This window comes from Acipenser ruthenus, chromosome 27 (genome assembly GCF_902713425.1).
Source record: "Acipenser ruthenus chromosome 27, fAciRut3.2 maternal haplotype, whole genome shotgun sequence".
Lineage (NCBI taxonomy): Eukaryota > Metazoa > Chordata > Actinopteri > Acipenseriformes > Acipenseridae > Acipenser > Acipenser ruthenus.
The window spans coordinates 1,199,495-1,213,374 of NC_081215.1; the positions used below are offsets into that span (position 1 = coordinate 1,199,495).

The 13,880-nt window shown below is 37.5% G+C and overlaps 2 protein-coding genes across 7 annotated transcripts in view; one reads left to right on the top strand and one right to left on the bottom strand.

Moving 5' to 3' along the window:
* LOC117425545 (protein kinase C zeta type) overlaps window positions 1–5,100 on the top strand; it is a 92,373-nt gene extending 87,273 nt beyond the window's left edge. For all 6 annotated transcript variants that reach the window (XM_059002717.1, XM_059002716.1, XM_059002718.1 and 3 more), the window contains one exon: window positions 1,170–5,100. In XM_059002717.1, the coding sequence (XP_058858700.1) occupies window positions 1,170–1,257 (88 nt within the window). In that variant the 3' untranslated portion in view covers window positions 1,258–5,100. The remainder of the gene's footprint in view (window positions 1–1,169) is intronic.
* Window positions 5,101–5,255: 155 nt separating this feature from the next.
* Window positions 5,256–13,501, bottom strand: LOC117963760 (uncharacterized). Its single transcript, XM_034904848.2, has 4 exons — window positions 13,024–13,501; window positions 11,767–11,911; window positions 10,026–10,720; window positions 5,256–5,701 (listed from the first exon to the last, which is right to left on the bottom strand). Exons 1-4 carry the CDS (start codon window positions 13,191–13,193, stop codon window positions 5,629–5,631), a joined length of 1,083 nt encoding a protein of 360 aa, XP_034760739.2. The 5' UTR covers window positions 13,194–13,501; the 3' UTR covers window positions 5,256–5,628.
* Between the last annotated feature and the right edge of the window lie 379 nt (window positions 13,502–13,880).

Sequence of the window (13,880 nt, forward strand, 5' to 3'; positions counted from 1 at the left end):
GTTGCGCTGCTCCCATTGCGTAAACCTTTTGGCAGCAGTCACACAGAGACACGACGTGATCCGCAATTGCTTTTAAATGGTCCCTGTATTTGATCCTGACGTTGTTATATTTACATGCAGCAACTGAAAAATACAGTAGCAAATCCGATAACTCAAGTTCCTGTATGCCTTGAATTTCTTCTGGTGGAGAAAAACATAAAAACTACGAATAATAATGTAAGAGCAATTTATCTTTCAAAGTCGCACACTTTATTTGGCTTAATAGCAGGTATGTAGTTGCATACGTTTAAGTGAAATTAAAATAGGTTTGAGTTGGCATGGTGGCACTTGTCACACCGAGCAGCCAGAACATCCCAGCAGGTGTCTATCTCCCGCATTGTTCCACATGAGACACTCCCCTCCAATTATCATGTGTGGGTGAGGACTGAAGGGGGTGTGGGCTCTTCTGGCATCAGCTGTATTGAGGTCAGTCACTGACGGGTCTAAGCTAATAGACTCCTCTCCCAGATTCTCCCAGCTGGAGTTTCTGGAAGAATTCATATTTTTCAAGTTTCTTGGAGATGGTCCTGTATTTAGTTACAGCGCCCCCTATGGCATGGAATAGTCTGGACCAGAGTATCTGGGATATGACCGTGCATCAGATAAATAACCCAAATGTATCAGCTGAATGTAGAATAATGACCAACGTTTATTTGAATGAGTAGGTTCCGAGAATTATTGAATGTTTCTGTTCTCAGATCGAATGTATGATGTCTTTTTTAGAGTGTTGCTGTTTTTAATGATGTTAAATTACTGCTGTCTGTTTGTGGTCCTCTTGCCAGGACACTTGTAAATGAAGCCTCCGTCTCAATGGGTTTTTATCTGGGCAATACCACGCAGAAACTAACAGCAGCTATAAGTGAAAATCAGAAATGACCATGCAGATTGATATTCTCTCTCTCTCTCTCTCTCTCTCTCTCTCTCTCTCTCTCTCTCTCTCTCTCTCTCTCTCTCTCTCTCTCTCCTAAAATTATTCATATATACGTACCAGCACAGGAAATGCAAGTCGCTTTTGTTCAGATTGTTTTTTTAAATGTATTTTTGGCATGTCAAGTGTTATGTAAAAGACACACCCACATTTTCAATTCAAATGTCTTAATCTCTTTTTTCTTTCTCCCCCCCCCCCCCAGCGATGTTATTAAAAGAATAGACCAGTCTGAGTTTGAAGGATTCGAATACATTAATCCCATGCTGCTGTCGTCCGAGGAAACGGTATGAAACAGGAGCCACTTTGTTTAACCTGCAGATCGCAAACCTGAATGACCTCCGTGACCAGAATCATTAAAAAACTTTATGGAGGTGGATCATTCTCTGGAACTACTTGCATGCAAGGATGAGGAACTGGTGCAAGACTTTCAAGAAGAACACTAGAACTGCTGCAGAAATAAATAAATACATGCTATATATATATATATATATATATATATATATATATATATATATATATATATATATATATATATATATATATATATATAGCAAGGTCAGTCAGTGGTAGTCTTCCTCTAACCACTATGTTTCCGTTTTAACTGTTTTTGGGTGTCGACGCTACCTGGCTTTGTAACTGATGAAGAAAGCCTGCTCATTTCGTGCCTGCTTCCATGAAGGATCCTAGAATACTAATTTCGTCCCTGGGAGAATATGACAGTTCTGCGCAACGGAACTTGAATTTATGTGCAAATTTTTTTTTTTTTTTTTAAATGACACTAGATGATCTCGTCGAGGATGACTGGCCTTCGAACTATACAAGAATGTACTATAAATGAAGGAAAAACAATATACTGTATTAAAAGTGTAAGTAGCGACTCCCGAAATTCTATAATGCCTTTTGTTGACGCAAGTTGGCATGTTATTTATAACCACTTTGCTGGCAATTCCTGTACTTCAGCAACAAACAAAGGAGTTGCATTTAACTACCAATCTGTGTTTTAGGATAAAGTTTAAGAAGTGCCTAACATGACTCAATGTCTCACAATATTCTTGACTGCACTTAAATTAGTTTGAATTAGTTAAGGTTTGACTTGTGTGGTACAGCTGAATAGGGCTGGCTTACAAATTTGAAGGGCCATATTCATACCTGCAACCCTCCCAATTCTCTTCCATTTACACTCCACTGTCTCTAGTCCTTCCAAAAACCCTGAATGGAAACATGACACGGCTTCTTAAAGAAAGATTGCAATGAAAACTGGATACTGACACTCTTTAGTCATATGAGCTAAAGATTTTATTTTTCAAATACCTGTTTTCAAACAGAAACCTAAGGTACTAAAAAAAAAAAAAGAAAACAAACTTGTAATTATATTGCAAAAAAAGAACAAATCTAATGATATACAGCTGTTTAAATTGTACATACTTCAATATACTATTATTATTATTATTATTATTATTAATCCTGAAATGCATTATGTTTGATTAAATGCACAACTCCTTTGTTTAAATGACGTATCGTCAGACTGAAGCACTTCTTTGTTTTTATTTTTTTATGTAATGCTCAGTACAGAAATCTCAGGCACTTTGTCTAAATTAGTGATATGGCACTGAATCATTATTGATTAATAAAAAGGGGGAAATCAATTTGGACTATAATGAATGGGGGAAAAACACTGCTATTTTTGCTGATGTTGGTGATCAACCCAAGTCTATTACAACTGATTACTGAACTTTTCATTAAAGCGTAGCTGGGGTTTTAGTTTTCTTTTGTTTAACAATACACACACACATATATATATATATATATATATATATATATATATATATATATATATATATATATATATATAATTATACTCTTCTGTAAAAATCCTGGCAGTGAACTTTAACCCACTTCGATCTCTCGGATTGGAGCGACAGTATCTCTTCTGTGTTTTTCTTCAAGGTTTTACATTTTTACCCAGAATAAAATTATGTATGTTTTAAGTAACACATTCACTAAAAGGACAAGGGTCTGGAAGATGGGGATTCTTCGGTCACAAATTTCTCATTTCATTTTTTAGAAATTTGAAAACTGTTTGTGTTACCCTGTACCCTAAGAAGTTACCCTGTACCCTAAGAAGTTACCCTGCCGTAACTTTGAAAACCAAAAACATATATGCGTTATAAAATAGATACACGGACAGAAAACATGGTACAATTGTGCACACAGTGACTGAAGGGGATATTTGCAGAAATGAACTTGCCACGTGTTTTCCCTTTTAGCCAATTCAAATTTTTTTTTTTTTGTAGCAAGTTTTAATGTGGGTGTCATTGTTAAACAACTTCTGTCTTTTAATATGTTGTTAAGCATTATGAATTATAAGATGTAATCAATATTAAAAGATGCTGTCAATACACATGGGGGGGAAATGGGACACAGGCAAAAATTCCCATTTTAAAGACCCTTGTCCTTTACCCCTGCACAACACGAAACAAGCCAAGACTTCTTTTTTTATTTCTGCCCCTTCCTCCCCTCTCCGGGAATAGGCTTCAGTTATTAGGAGCAGTTTAGTGCCCTTGATGTCTGTGTATGCAGGTTCTTGTGTTCCACTGGCCAGGATTACCAAACTTTTTATTTGAGGCTTCCTGTTGCTCTTGACAGTGCAGAGACCAGCACACAAATAAATTAAGGCAGTTTCCAAAAGAAATGAAAACACGTGTTTGTGACGCTGCAGTATGAAAGCTCAATCACATGGCAGCGTTTTGAAGTGTAGGATTCTAACTGGGATTCAAAACCAAATAATCAAAATCCACCACACCTTTTAAGAGGTAGTTTTCAAAATAATTGGTTTAATTGAACATTGTTGGATTGTGCTTTGGTACAAACTGAATGCCCTTCCTTCTTTTATTCCGCAATAAATTAGAGACAGTGGCTCCTTGGATGAGAGAAAAAAAAAAAAAAAAATCTAAAAAAGGCATCAAATTCTTTTAATTAGTTAATAACTATTGCCAAATATTTCTGCAGTTGCAAGCTTTCTCTGCATTTTGCTAATTGTGGCCAAAGCAAATTATGTTCTATCTACGTGCTATAGAGGGACACTTTTATATTTAGAAGTATTAATTTTATAAATTATATGATATAATTAAATATGTGACGAAAAAAACAAAATCTTAAAAAGAAGATTTGAGATTGGGTCTGGTTCTGGTGTACTGTGGTCTTAATGAACCTTCTAGATACCTTGACGATTGTAAAACAGTAAACATGTTCAATGTAGTTATTTTGTATATTATGTTGGTTGGATTATGGATGTGAGTTGTACCTATTGTTTGCCTATTCTCAAAATTTAAGCAAATTTAAACTGGAGGCCTCTGGCCACTTTCTATTGTGCAGAGAAATGGCAAAACTAATACATAATATTCTTGCACATCGAAATTAAAGACTTTGACGAACAAATACATAAAAATGAAGGTCGTGCTGTCATTGAATAACTGCAGTGTCATTTAATCATATCGTGATAAGACATCCTGCTATAGCTTCTTGGGCTTTCTGGAGCAGTCGCTTGGCTCCCTGTCAAGCTGTGCTCTTAGAAGAAAACCTGAAATCAAATTATTAACATATATAGCAATGTACAGCTATGGCCAACAGTTTAGCATCACCTACAATTTTAGGACTGAGACAAAAAAAACAAACTAAAACATAATTTTATATCTTATTTAACATCATGTAATCAAAGAAACTGCCACATGATATCGTGAAAGTCTACCAGACCGGAAGACATAATAATAAATAACTAAGTATATGGAAAACTGCAAAAGCGCTGTGTAATTCAATATGATAACGCAACATTATTCAGCAGGTTTCATTCGACTTTATGAAGCAAAATGAGTTCATTCAATAGGGTGATGCAAAACTTTTGGCCAGAGCTATATTATAGCTTCACACTTCTACTAGCCATCTGAAAAGAAGAAACTCTGGATTAAAATAATCCAACAATGCCTCTTAAAAGGATGATAACGGGTTTTATTAGAACGGATGGGTTTAAAAAAAAAAAAAAAAAAACTTGATTGGTTTGAAATTTAATTGAAGTGTTACCTGTTAATTTTGTACAGCAATTTTAAATAAAGTGATTCATGTTATCCGCATCAGAACTGAGGTTTGCAAAACAACCATATTTAACATTCAGGCAACGTCAAGGTTTGTATCGCAAATTGCTGCCTTATATGTGCAACGACCTGTTTGCCTATTTATTCAGTCTGACACGACACTTAAAACCGATTATGTACAACAAGCACGCTTCATTAGATCTGTTCTGTAGATGTATTTATTTAGATTTATGTACACAAGCATTGGTAATGTAAGTACAATACATAAGTGCTGCTATAATCTGATCACCATGTGCAGAATCTCAAAGGAATACTATTGCATGTACAGAAGAAAAAAAACATTCCAGGTGTCTAAGTTAAACGATGATCTAATTTAATGACTTTACAGGAACTTTATAGAAAACCATTCATAATACGCCTGCCTCTTCATGGCACAGCACAGTTTAAGGTGTTCAAGTTTGGAAACACGTACATCAAGCTGCACGCAATGCAAACGGACAACGCTACCTAAACAGAGACAGATCCCACAGGAGGACAATGATTTAAAACGGATCAGATGTTGTTCTAGCGAGTTTACCATTCAATGTCTTCATTCATTTCGGACAGGCACTTGGCAAGGTGGCAGTCAGTTTCCAGCTGGGTAAATCTATAAAAAAAAAAAAATGGAAAAGCCAGAACAATGTTGAGATCATTTTAGGACTGTTGTTACAGCTCTAGGGTAAAAAAAACGGAATTCTACATGTACAGCGATGGCCAAAAGTTTTGCATCACCTATAATTTTAGGATTAAGACATCAAAAAAAATGTTAATTCTCTCTCTCTCTATAATATATATATTTTTTAATTTAACATCACGTAATCAATGATAAAATCACAAAAGTCTGCCAGAAGCCATAATACTAGTACAGTATGTCATGTTAGATTTCGAAATGTCACATTTTTTAAATGTCAGTTTTTCGTTAAGTATATAGAAAACTACACACTGGCATGTAATTCAATATGTTAAAGTAACATTACTCAGCAGGTTTCATTTGACTTTATGAAGCAAAATTAGTTAATTCTATCGGGCGATGCAAAACCTTTGGCCAGAGCTGTACATGAGCAGACCCTTTTATGTCTTTCCGATTAGCTATGTACTGTAACAGGACTAGACTTGAAATTTACAGTCTTTGCATTTTGTTTAAAAGGTTATTTTACATGGAAGCAAGCACCTTTTCATCTGAATGGTTAACTGTTGCCTTTTAATGTAGCACCCCACAGTCTCAGAGGTGCAAAATACACCATGAGATAAAAACAACAAGTAAATCAACTGGCTACTTGGTTCTGTCTTTGTGAAAGACAACTCACAGCAAGAGCAATCAAACTTGAGACGCCTACAGTAGATCCCACAACTGGTCCTTGCAGCCAACACCTCTAAAGACTATCGCATTGACTTCTTAGCAAGGCCACCATTCATCTCGGCTCGCAGTGCACTGTTTGAGTGGAAATGGGTGTTGAAGGTTTCTATGATTTGGTTCACTCTCACCCTGTTTGTTGCTTGTCACAACATGATGCACATGTCCGAGGCTTGATCTGTCATGACCGGTTTGCGCCTGGAGTTATACTTTCCCTATCTGTTTCTGCAAGCGTCACTAATCAGTGCAGCCCCTTGTGAAGTCACAGGGATCCTCCTGCTTTCCTGTGATTGTTGCTGAATAGTTGCACATATTTTAGGTCTAGTGTATCTCAGGTTCCATGACCACATCTATTTGCATATATTGGACACTACAGGATTTTTTTTTATTTTAAATTTGTATTCATTTTTTTTTAATTTCACTTCACTTTTATGGCGTACGTCTGTACTAATTGCTTCCAGGAGCCCTGCTGAGATTTCTCCCAGTCTTCCAGCCAGAGGGCAAAACCTGGGCAGGGGGCCCACATTGAGAGAAGCTAAAAGGTAATCTACTGTAGAACTAGAACGCATTTTTAATAATAAACTTTCCAAGAACCTTTTACACCCAGACTGCTGAATGATTTTTTTATTTTATTTTTTTACAGTCATGCCCCTTTTTTTTTTTAACTCCCCTTTCAGACAAAGGCGCTCTTTGTCCGCATCTGTTAATGCTAGAAAGTGGCTCCTTATCCGCCAGCCAAAATACACAGCATAGACTGGAACCCTGACTTACTGCTTAGGTCTGCTCAAACCCAGAGTGAGGGTTGGGAATTTTACAATGTCACTCTTGTTCGGGCCACAAATGTTGCTTTTTGTAGTGTCGTGTCGTCCCTCTGGTACTGCAGTTTTATCAAACCAAGGAGAACAGGATTTCAGGAAGGATTTTCCTGCACTGCAAATCACAGAAGTGTCCCCACCCCCCGCACCGTACAAGCTTTCGATAAATACAACTAAGCTGCATCAGAAATTACAAGTCCATAAGGAGTATGCTGTCCAAACCAGCATGAATCAAAAACTTCTCTTCCTGAGGATGCTATGGAGGAGAAGGCTTCGTTTTTTTAACGCAAACTAAACTCCTAATGCTACAGAACTGCCAAAAAATGCTTGCACAGTGGTAAATGCTTCATGAAAATAGCCTGTAATGTATACACTACTGTATCCCCCTTTTATATCTGACATGAGATGGACCATTAGGGCTTTAAAAAAAAGTGCCATTATGTCAATTTATACTTTAAATTATTCAATTTATTATAATATAGTTTGGGTTTTTTGCAGAGTATTTTCCAGACTTTTGGTCAACATGGTGGTGTGGTCCAGAGGTTAAAGAAAAGGGCATGTAACCAGGATGTCCCCGGTTCAAATCCCGGCTCAGTCACTGACTCATTGTGTGACCCTGAGCAAGTCACTTAACCTCCTTGTGCTCTGTCTTTTGGGTGAGACGTTGTTGTAAGTGACTCTGCAGCGGATGCATAGTTCACACACCCTAGTCTCTGTAAATCGCCTTGGATGACGGTGTCTGCTAAATAAACAAATAATAATGTGCTGTATTGAGCACTATACAACCCATTACAACAAAAATAAGAAATAAATACACAATTACATGCTCAGGCCACTGGGTGGCACTGCAGTTTAGAGCACAAATCACTCTCTAAACTGACCACTTCTAGGCTGCAACCAACAAAATGCTTTCATAGGTCGATATTAATGTGGTAGTACAGTCCACATTAACATGCAACTTTGCATGCAATAACTTTGAATGGCTCTCTCAACTGTCCACAAAGCCGACTTAAAGAAAAAAGCCTTCAAGAGTGTAGAAGGACCGGCTCATAGAATTTACAACATCATAGCTTAGCCATGTCATTACTGTAAAGGTAAATAGGAGCTGTAATATATATATATATATATATATATATATATATATATATATATATATATATATATATAAAAATCTTTCTCTTAGCTTTATTTGTGACATTTTGAAAATGATACAGGCAAAAATCTAATTTAACTGTCTGGATAAGAGGGGTAAAATGTAATAATGTCTTTGTGTTAAAAGGCCAGAAGTGCGGAGGCAGCGTGTTGGGAATGGAAAGTCAATAGGGCTTAGAGATTCAACGTTTCAAATCTGGTTTCGTTTTTTTTTTTTTTTTGCAGCAGCAGCAGCAGCAGGCAGAACTAATCACGCTAATTTGCATTTACAATGCCATCATCAGTCAACCCCGGGGAATGATTTCTGATCAAATCAAGTGAATTCAGTGCTTTTAAAATGAATTTAAAAAAAAAAACTACAAAAAATGATAATGATGTATTTTAGCACACTGCACAGCAGTACTGCCGCGTCCCATAATTACCAGTCAGTCTGATATCATTATGCACAGATCCCTTAAGCAGCTTCTAGTATCAACTTTAATGCAATTGTCTTGGTGGCAGAAATATGGCAGGAATGAAACGTTGCAGGAATGCAGAGTTAGAACCCCACCCACATGCCCATGGAACACACACAAATGGACCTCTTATGTACACGGTGCGCCGCTATTTCTGGTTTTTGGGTTTGCAAAGAAGCAAAAGGTTCTTTATGGGCAGTCAGTATGCTGTGGGTCCTCATGTTGTTTTTTTTCTGTTTGTACTCAATAGCCCCTTATGAACTACTGCTCCAGATTGATCAAAACCTAGCTTCAGCACAAAACACACACTGCCTTCAATATGTAATGAAAGTCTCACACCCATGTCAAGGTGGAGGATTTCAGCAGAAGAACTGAAGCCGTATGTATCAAACAAGTGCTAGGGAGCCCTACCCCTGCCCCTTCCATTTACAATAGAGACTTTCCCTAAGCTTCCCCAACGATCATTTATTTTTTAAAAAGCTGCGTGCGCTGCTTGTTTCAAGACAGGCCTCAACTCCCCAAAGATAAAGGATAAGTTCCCTTAAAAAAAAAAAAATGCAAACTCATCAGTTTCTATATATTTCTCTCCTTAACGCCTCAACCTTTCTATCATATTTGCAGGCCTGAAGAAACTGATTTTACAAAGCTTGCCAAAAACTGCAATATCCTGGACTGGGAATTAACTTGGCTGTGCACGGAGTTATCACAATGCAACATTCTGAATTCCACGAACTAAGTGTTCTGTGCCCTCGAATCAGACTCATCCATACCCTTAGCACAAGGATGTTTGCTTGCGATTCCAAACAAATTACTGCCTTCCTTCTAGTTCTCTTCGGAGATGCTAATCGAAGCAGTACAATATGCCTCGGCAAGCATCAAAAGCTACGGGGAGTCTGAGTTTCTGAGCCAATGGATAAACATGTAGCCTAATGATTCGGCATTAAATAATGTACCACAGTCCAGTTATTGCACAGCCGGTAGTGCACACAGTACCACATTCCACTTTGTGTGTCACAGGGGATCAGTCTGTGATATTTTTGTATTTTTATTTATTTTTTGTTTAGTAGTTAAAGCATTTCATACATTTTAATTATTTCTTAAAAATATCTCATGAGAGCAAAACAGATAAAGCAGTGCAGGCACTGTGTTGCTTACCCTGCAGGAAACTGTTGTAGACACATGGGGCAGCTCTCAATGGATAACCTTCCATCTGATTTCCCATCCACTCTTTCATGATTAGCAGCATTACCATGCTTACGTGGAGTTTCAACAGAATGATCTGCCCTCATCGGGGATTCATCTGAGCTTGAGTCTTCTATTGTAATACAGCTGTCAACATCTCCCACCCCCAACACAGGCAGCTGCTTTTTGATCGCATCTTCTGATTTTTTTACACTTTGGGCTTCTTCTGATGAGCGAAACCCTGCTGCGAGATTCTCAGCAGGTCTTTGAGGACCAGCCTCTCTGGAACTGGGAGTTCTGTCAGTCGATGTGCTTTCTGATCTTCCTCCCGTCAGCCCCGATGATCGAGAAGGTTCGTGTTGATGATGATGATGATGATGATGATATTCCGTTTCGTTTCCGTGATCGGTTCTGTAGGTCTCATTACTCCTCAACCTAGCTGTCTCTCCCGTGGCTTCACCTTTGGAAGTCGATGAATCTTCAGGCTGGTTGGGTTCGCTCAGGCCATGTTTTGCAAGCTCCACAGGAACCTCTCCTTTAATCGCAGTCTTCAGCTCAGTGCCTAGGTCAGGGTAAATTGCTGGCTCACACACTGATGGGAATGGAGTCCATGCTTTGCAGCCTCCAATGCAATCATCCAGCTTGGGATATTCTTGCTTTAACCAAGCCTGTTTCAGAACGACATATAATATATAAAAAAAACAATTTTGTGATGTAGCAGGATTCATCATTCCCCGCCATTTACCCCTGTCTGTTGACACACCTAAATTGCATTCAGAGATGTTTTACAAAAAAATAAAAATAAACAGAATATTTGTACTGTTCAAAATTAAGAAAATGGTAAAAACTTATCAAAACTAAATCAATTAAACAGTCGTTTCAACTGGTGCCTTCATCAATGTAACCGAATTTTGACTGAGCGCTTGGAAGTTATGGATACATCATTTATCATCCCTTATTTATTAATGAATAGATACATGATGAGCTCTCCATTTAATCAAAATTAAAATTGTCCCATGTTTGCCGAGTTTCTATTAGGGTCTTGCATTTCTATTAGGGTCAGTACAGTATAAATATTTTAACAAACAAGACCTGACTATTAATAAGTGCTCCAGTCATGGGACACTGGGAAAGAATGTTCGTTATACCAATAACTGGTGAATTTCCACACCTTGTTAATCCAAGCTTTACTGCATGTTATATTTATTGTGACTATTAATGTGTGCTACTGACTGCCTGAAGACACATTTATCAATAAATCTCTATCAATTGCATAATAAATGTAAAGGACAGGGCATGTTACTTACTAACAAATACACAGTCCACTGGCCCTTCTAGGTCTATGGCATTGTAAAAGAAAAATAAATAAATACGTTTTCACTTGCAGTTGCAACAGTAATTATTTCATCATACTGAGGGATTTTAGCCAACGGCATGCGCTCCCGTCGCTGCGGGAGGGTTACATCAGATTGTGTCTTGCTGTGTCCCAAAATAAATAACTGAGCAAATACCAGTTTGCATCATCCACCTGTCGGAATGATGGGTTCATCCAGAGTGCATGTCCCAGAACTGCCACTGGTGTGGTTATCCATGCATGCAGCGGCATGGCAATCCACACAAGCAGCACGTCACGCTACAGAACATGTGGGTGGACGTTATTGTCGTTGGCATTTGTAAATAAAAATAATTTTTTAAAAAACCGTCGTTGCCACACCTTGGGTGCAAAAGCAGGTAAATCTGGTACTGGTTCCCATGTACTCTGCTTCAGGTCTGGATAGACAGACTTCAACGTGGAAGCCCACAGGTTCTCAGTCAGGTCAGTTTTATCCCACCATGCACCAGCATCACAGCTGAATGTGCTGAAAAGAATTTAAAAAAAAAATGTTAATCAATGAATTCTAAATGTCCTGTAAACCCTTTTTCATTCATAGCGTTTATCATTAGGGCAGCAGTGTGGAGTAGTGATTAGGGCTCTGCACTCTTGACCGGAGGGTCTTGGGTTCAATCCCAGGTGGGGGACACTGCTGCTGTACCCTTGAGCAAGGTACTTTACCTAGATTGCTCCAGTAAAAACCCAACTGTATAAATGGGTAATTGTATGTAAAAAATAATGTAATTGTATGTAAAAAATAATGTGATATCTTGTAACAATTGTAAGTCGCCCTGGATAAGGGCGTCTGCTAAGAAATAAATAATAAATAATAATAATAATGATTAACTTAGCTATCCAGGGGTGGCCAACGTTAGTCCTTTCAGTCCTGGTCTTTGTTCCAACCCTGTTCTAAACTGTTAAGTTAATTTTCTCATTTTACCTGTTAAACCTGGAGTGGAATTGCCCTCCAGGACTGTGATCGGGCGCACCTGATTATAGGCTACACTACAACTGGCAACATCCCTGAAATATTCTGGTAGTGCAACATTGATTGGGCTGTATAGTTACTTGCATAAAAACCCACAAAGCTCCATTAAATTGTAGATAAGCGGAAGGGCTGAAAATAACTGGTGGTCTAGTTTAGCAGGGGGTTTTTTTTAGGGTTTACACGCTATCGTGTTGAGCAATATGTTTTGTCGCCTTAAAAGCGATCAACACTGAGAAAGAAATGTCAAAATGCATTAATCTTTTCACACAGCAGTCCCGTTCTGTAGCTGACATGAACCAGAATATACCACGCTGTTGGGGCCCTAGGTTGCAAAACCAAATCGACATGATGCAAACCTATGGAGGTCAACCAATTTATGACAAAAAAATATATACATTTTTTTTTTTTTTTTGGCATAAAATATCCTCACTAGCAATCGGTGTTTCACAATTAGGACAGTAATAATGTTGTACATGATGCGTGTAGGAACATACTGACCGAGATTATATATATATATATATATATATATATATATATATATATATATATATATATATATACACATATATATATATATACACACACATACACACACACACAGTAGTACTCACCTTTCTGTCTTCTCTTCTAGGAATGTGACTTTACGTGTTGTTTCATAAAGGTCAGTTTTGCTTCCCTCTTTGCTGTTTTTAAATAAGTCTGCGCTCTCTCCATGCACAACACTTTTCTTTCTCTTTAGTTTTAGTTTAGGGTGCTTTTCTTGAGACATGACTCGATCCATAACCAGTTCAAGTTTCCAATTTTAAACGGTATAACTTTTATTCCCCGTGTTACTGTCCGAGTAGCCCTCCCACATCACAAACCAGAAAGTATTTTGCGTCCTGCAAATCCGTCCACATAAACTTGTGCATAAAAGATAAATATAAATGATAACTGAAACGATAACGTAGACACTGTACAGTGTCAAAAATGTGGTTTGTTTTTTATTTATTGTGTTGCGTTTTTGTTTTGTGCCTTTGCTACGGCTGTGTATGTGTTTTGTTTTTGGCGCGGCAAACAGCTGACGAACCGGAACTAGTTCATTGATTGATTGACAGGTTGCTTTATTTAATTTGAGAAGGTGCATTACTGTTGCTCCGGTTTAGATTTGTGACAACAGAATGATTTATTTTATTTAGTTGTAGGTTTGTTTTTTGTCAGTGTAAGCATATGTCTAGTGTGGTGGATAACGTAACGGATATCAAATTTGATATTATTTATTTATTTATTTAAATTATTATTTGCAAAATATTACAATCTTCACAAAATTGCCAAAATATTATGCAGGAAAAAAAAACAAAACATTAATTGTCAAATCATTTTTGTTTTACTTTATAATATAATTCATAGCCTAAAAAGAAATCTATTGTGAGGAAAGGGTTTTTAGAGGGGGGAGATTGAAATATGAGATTACTGTCAGATTTGGATT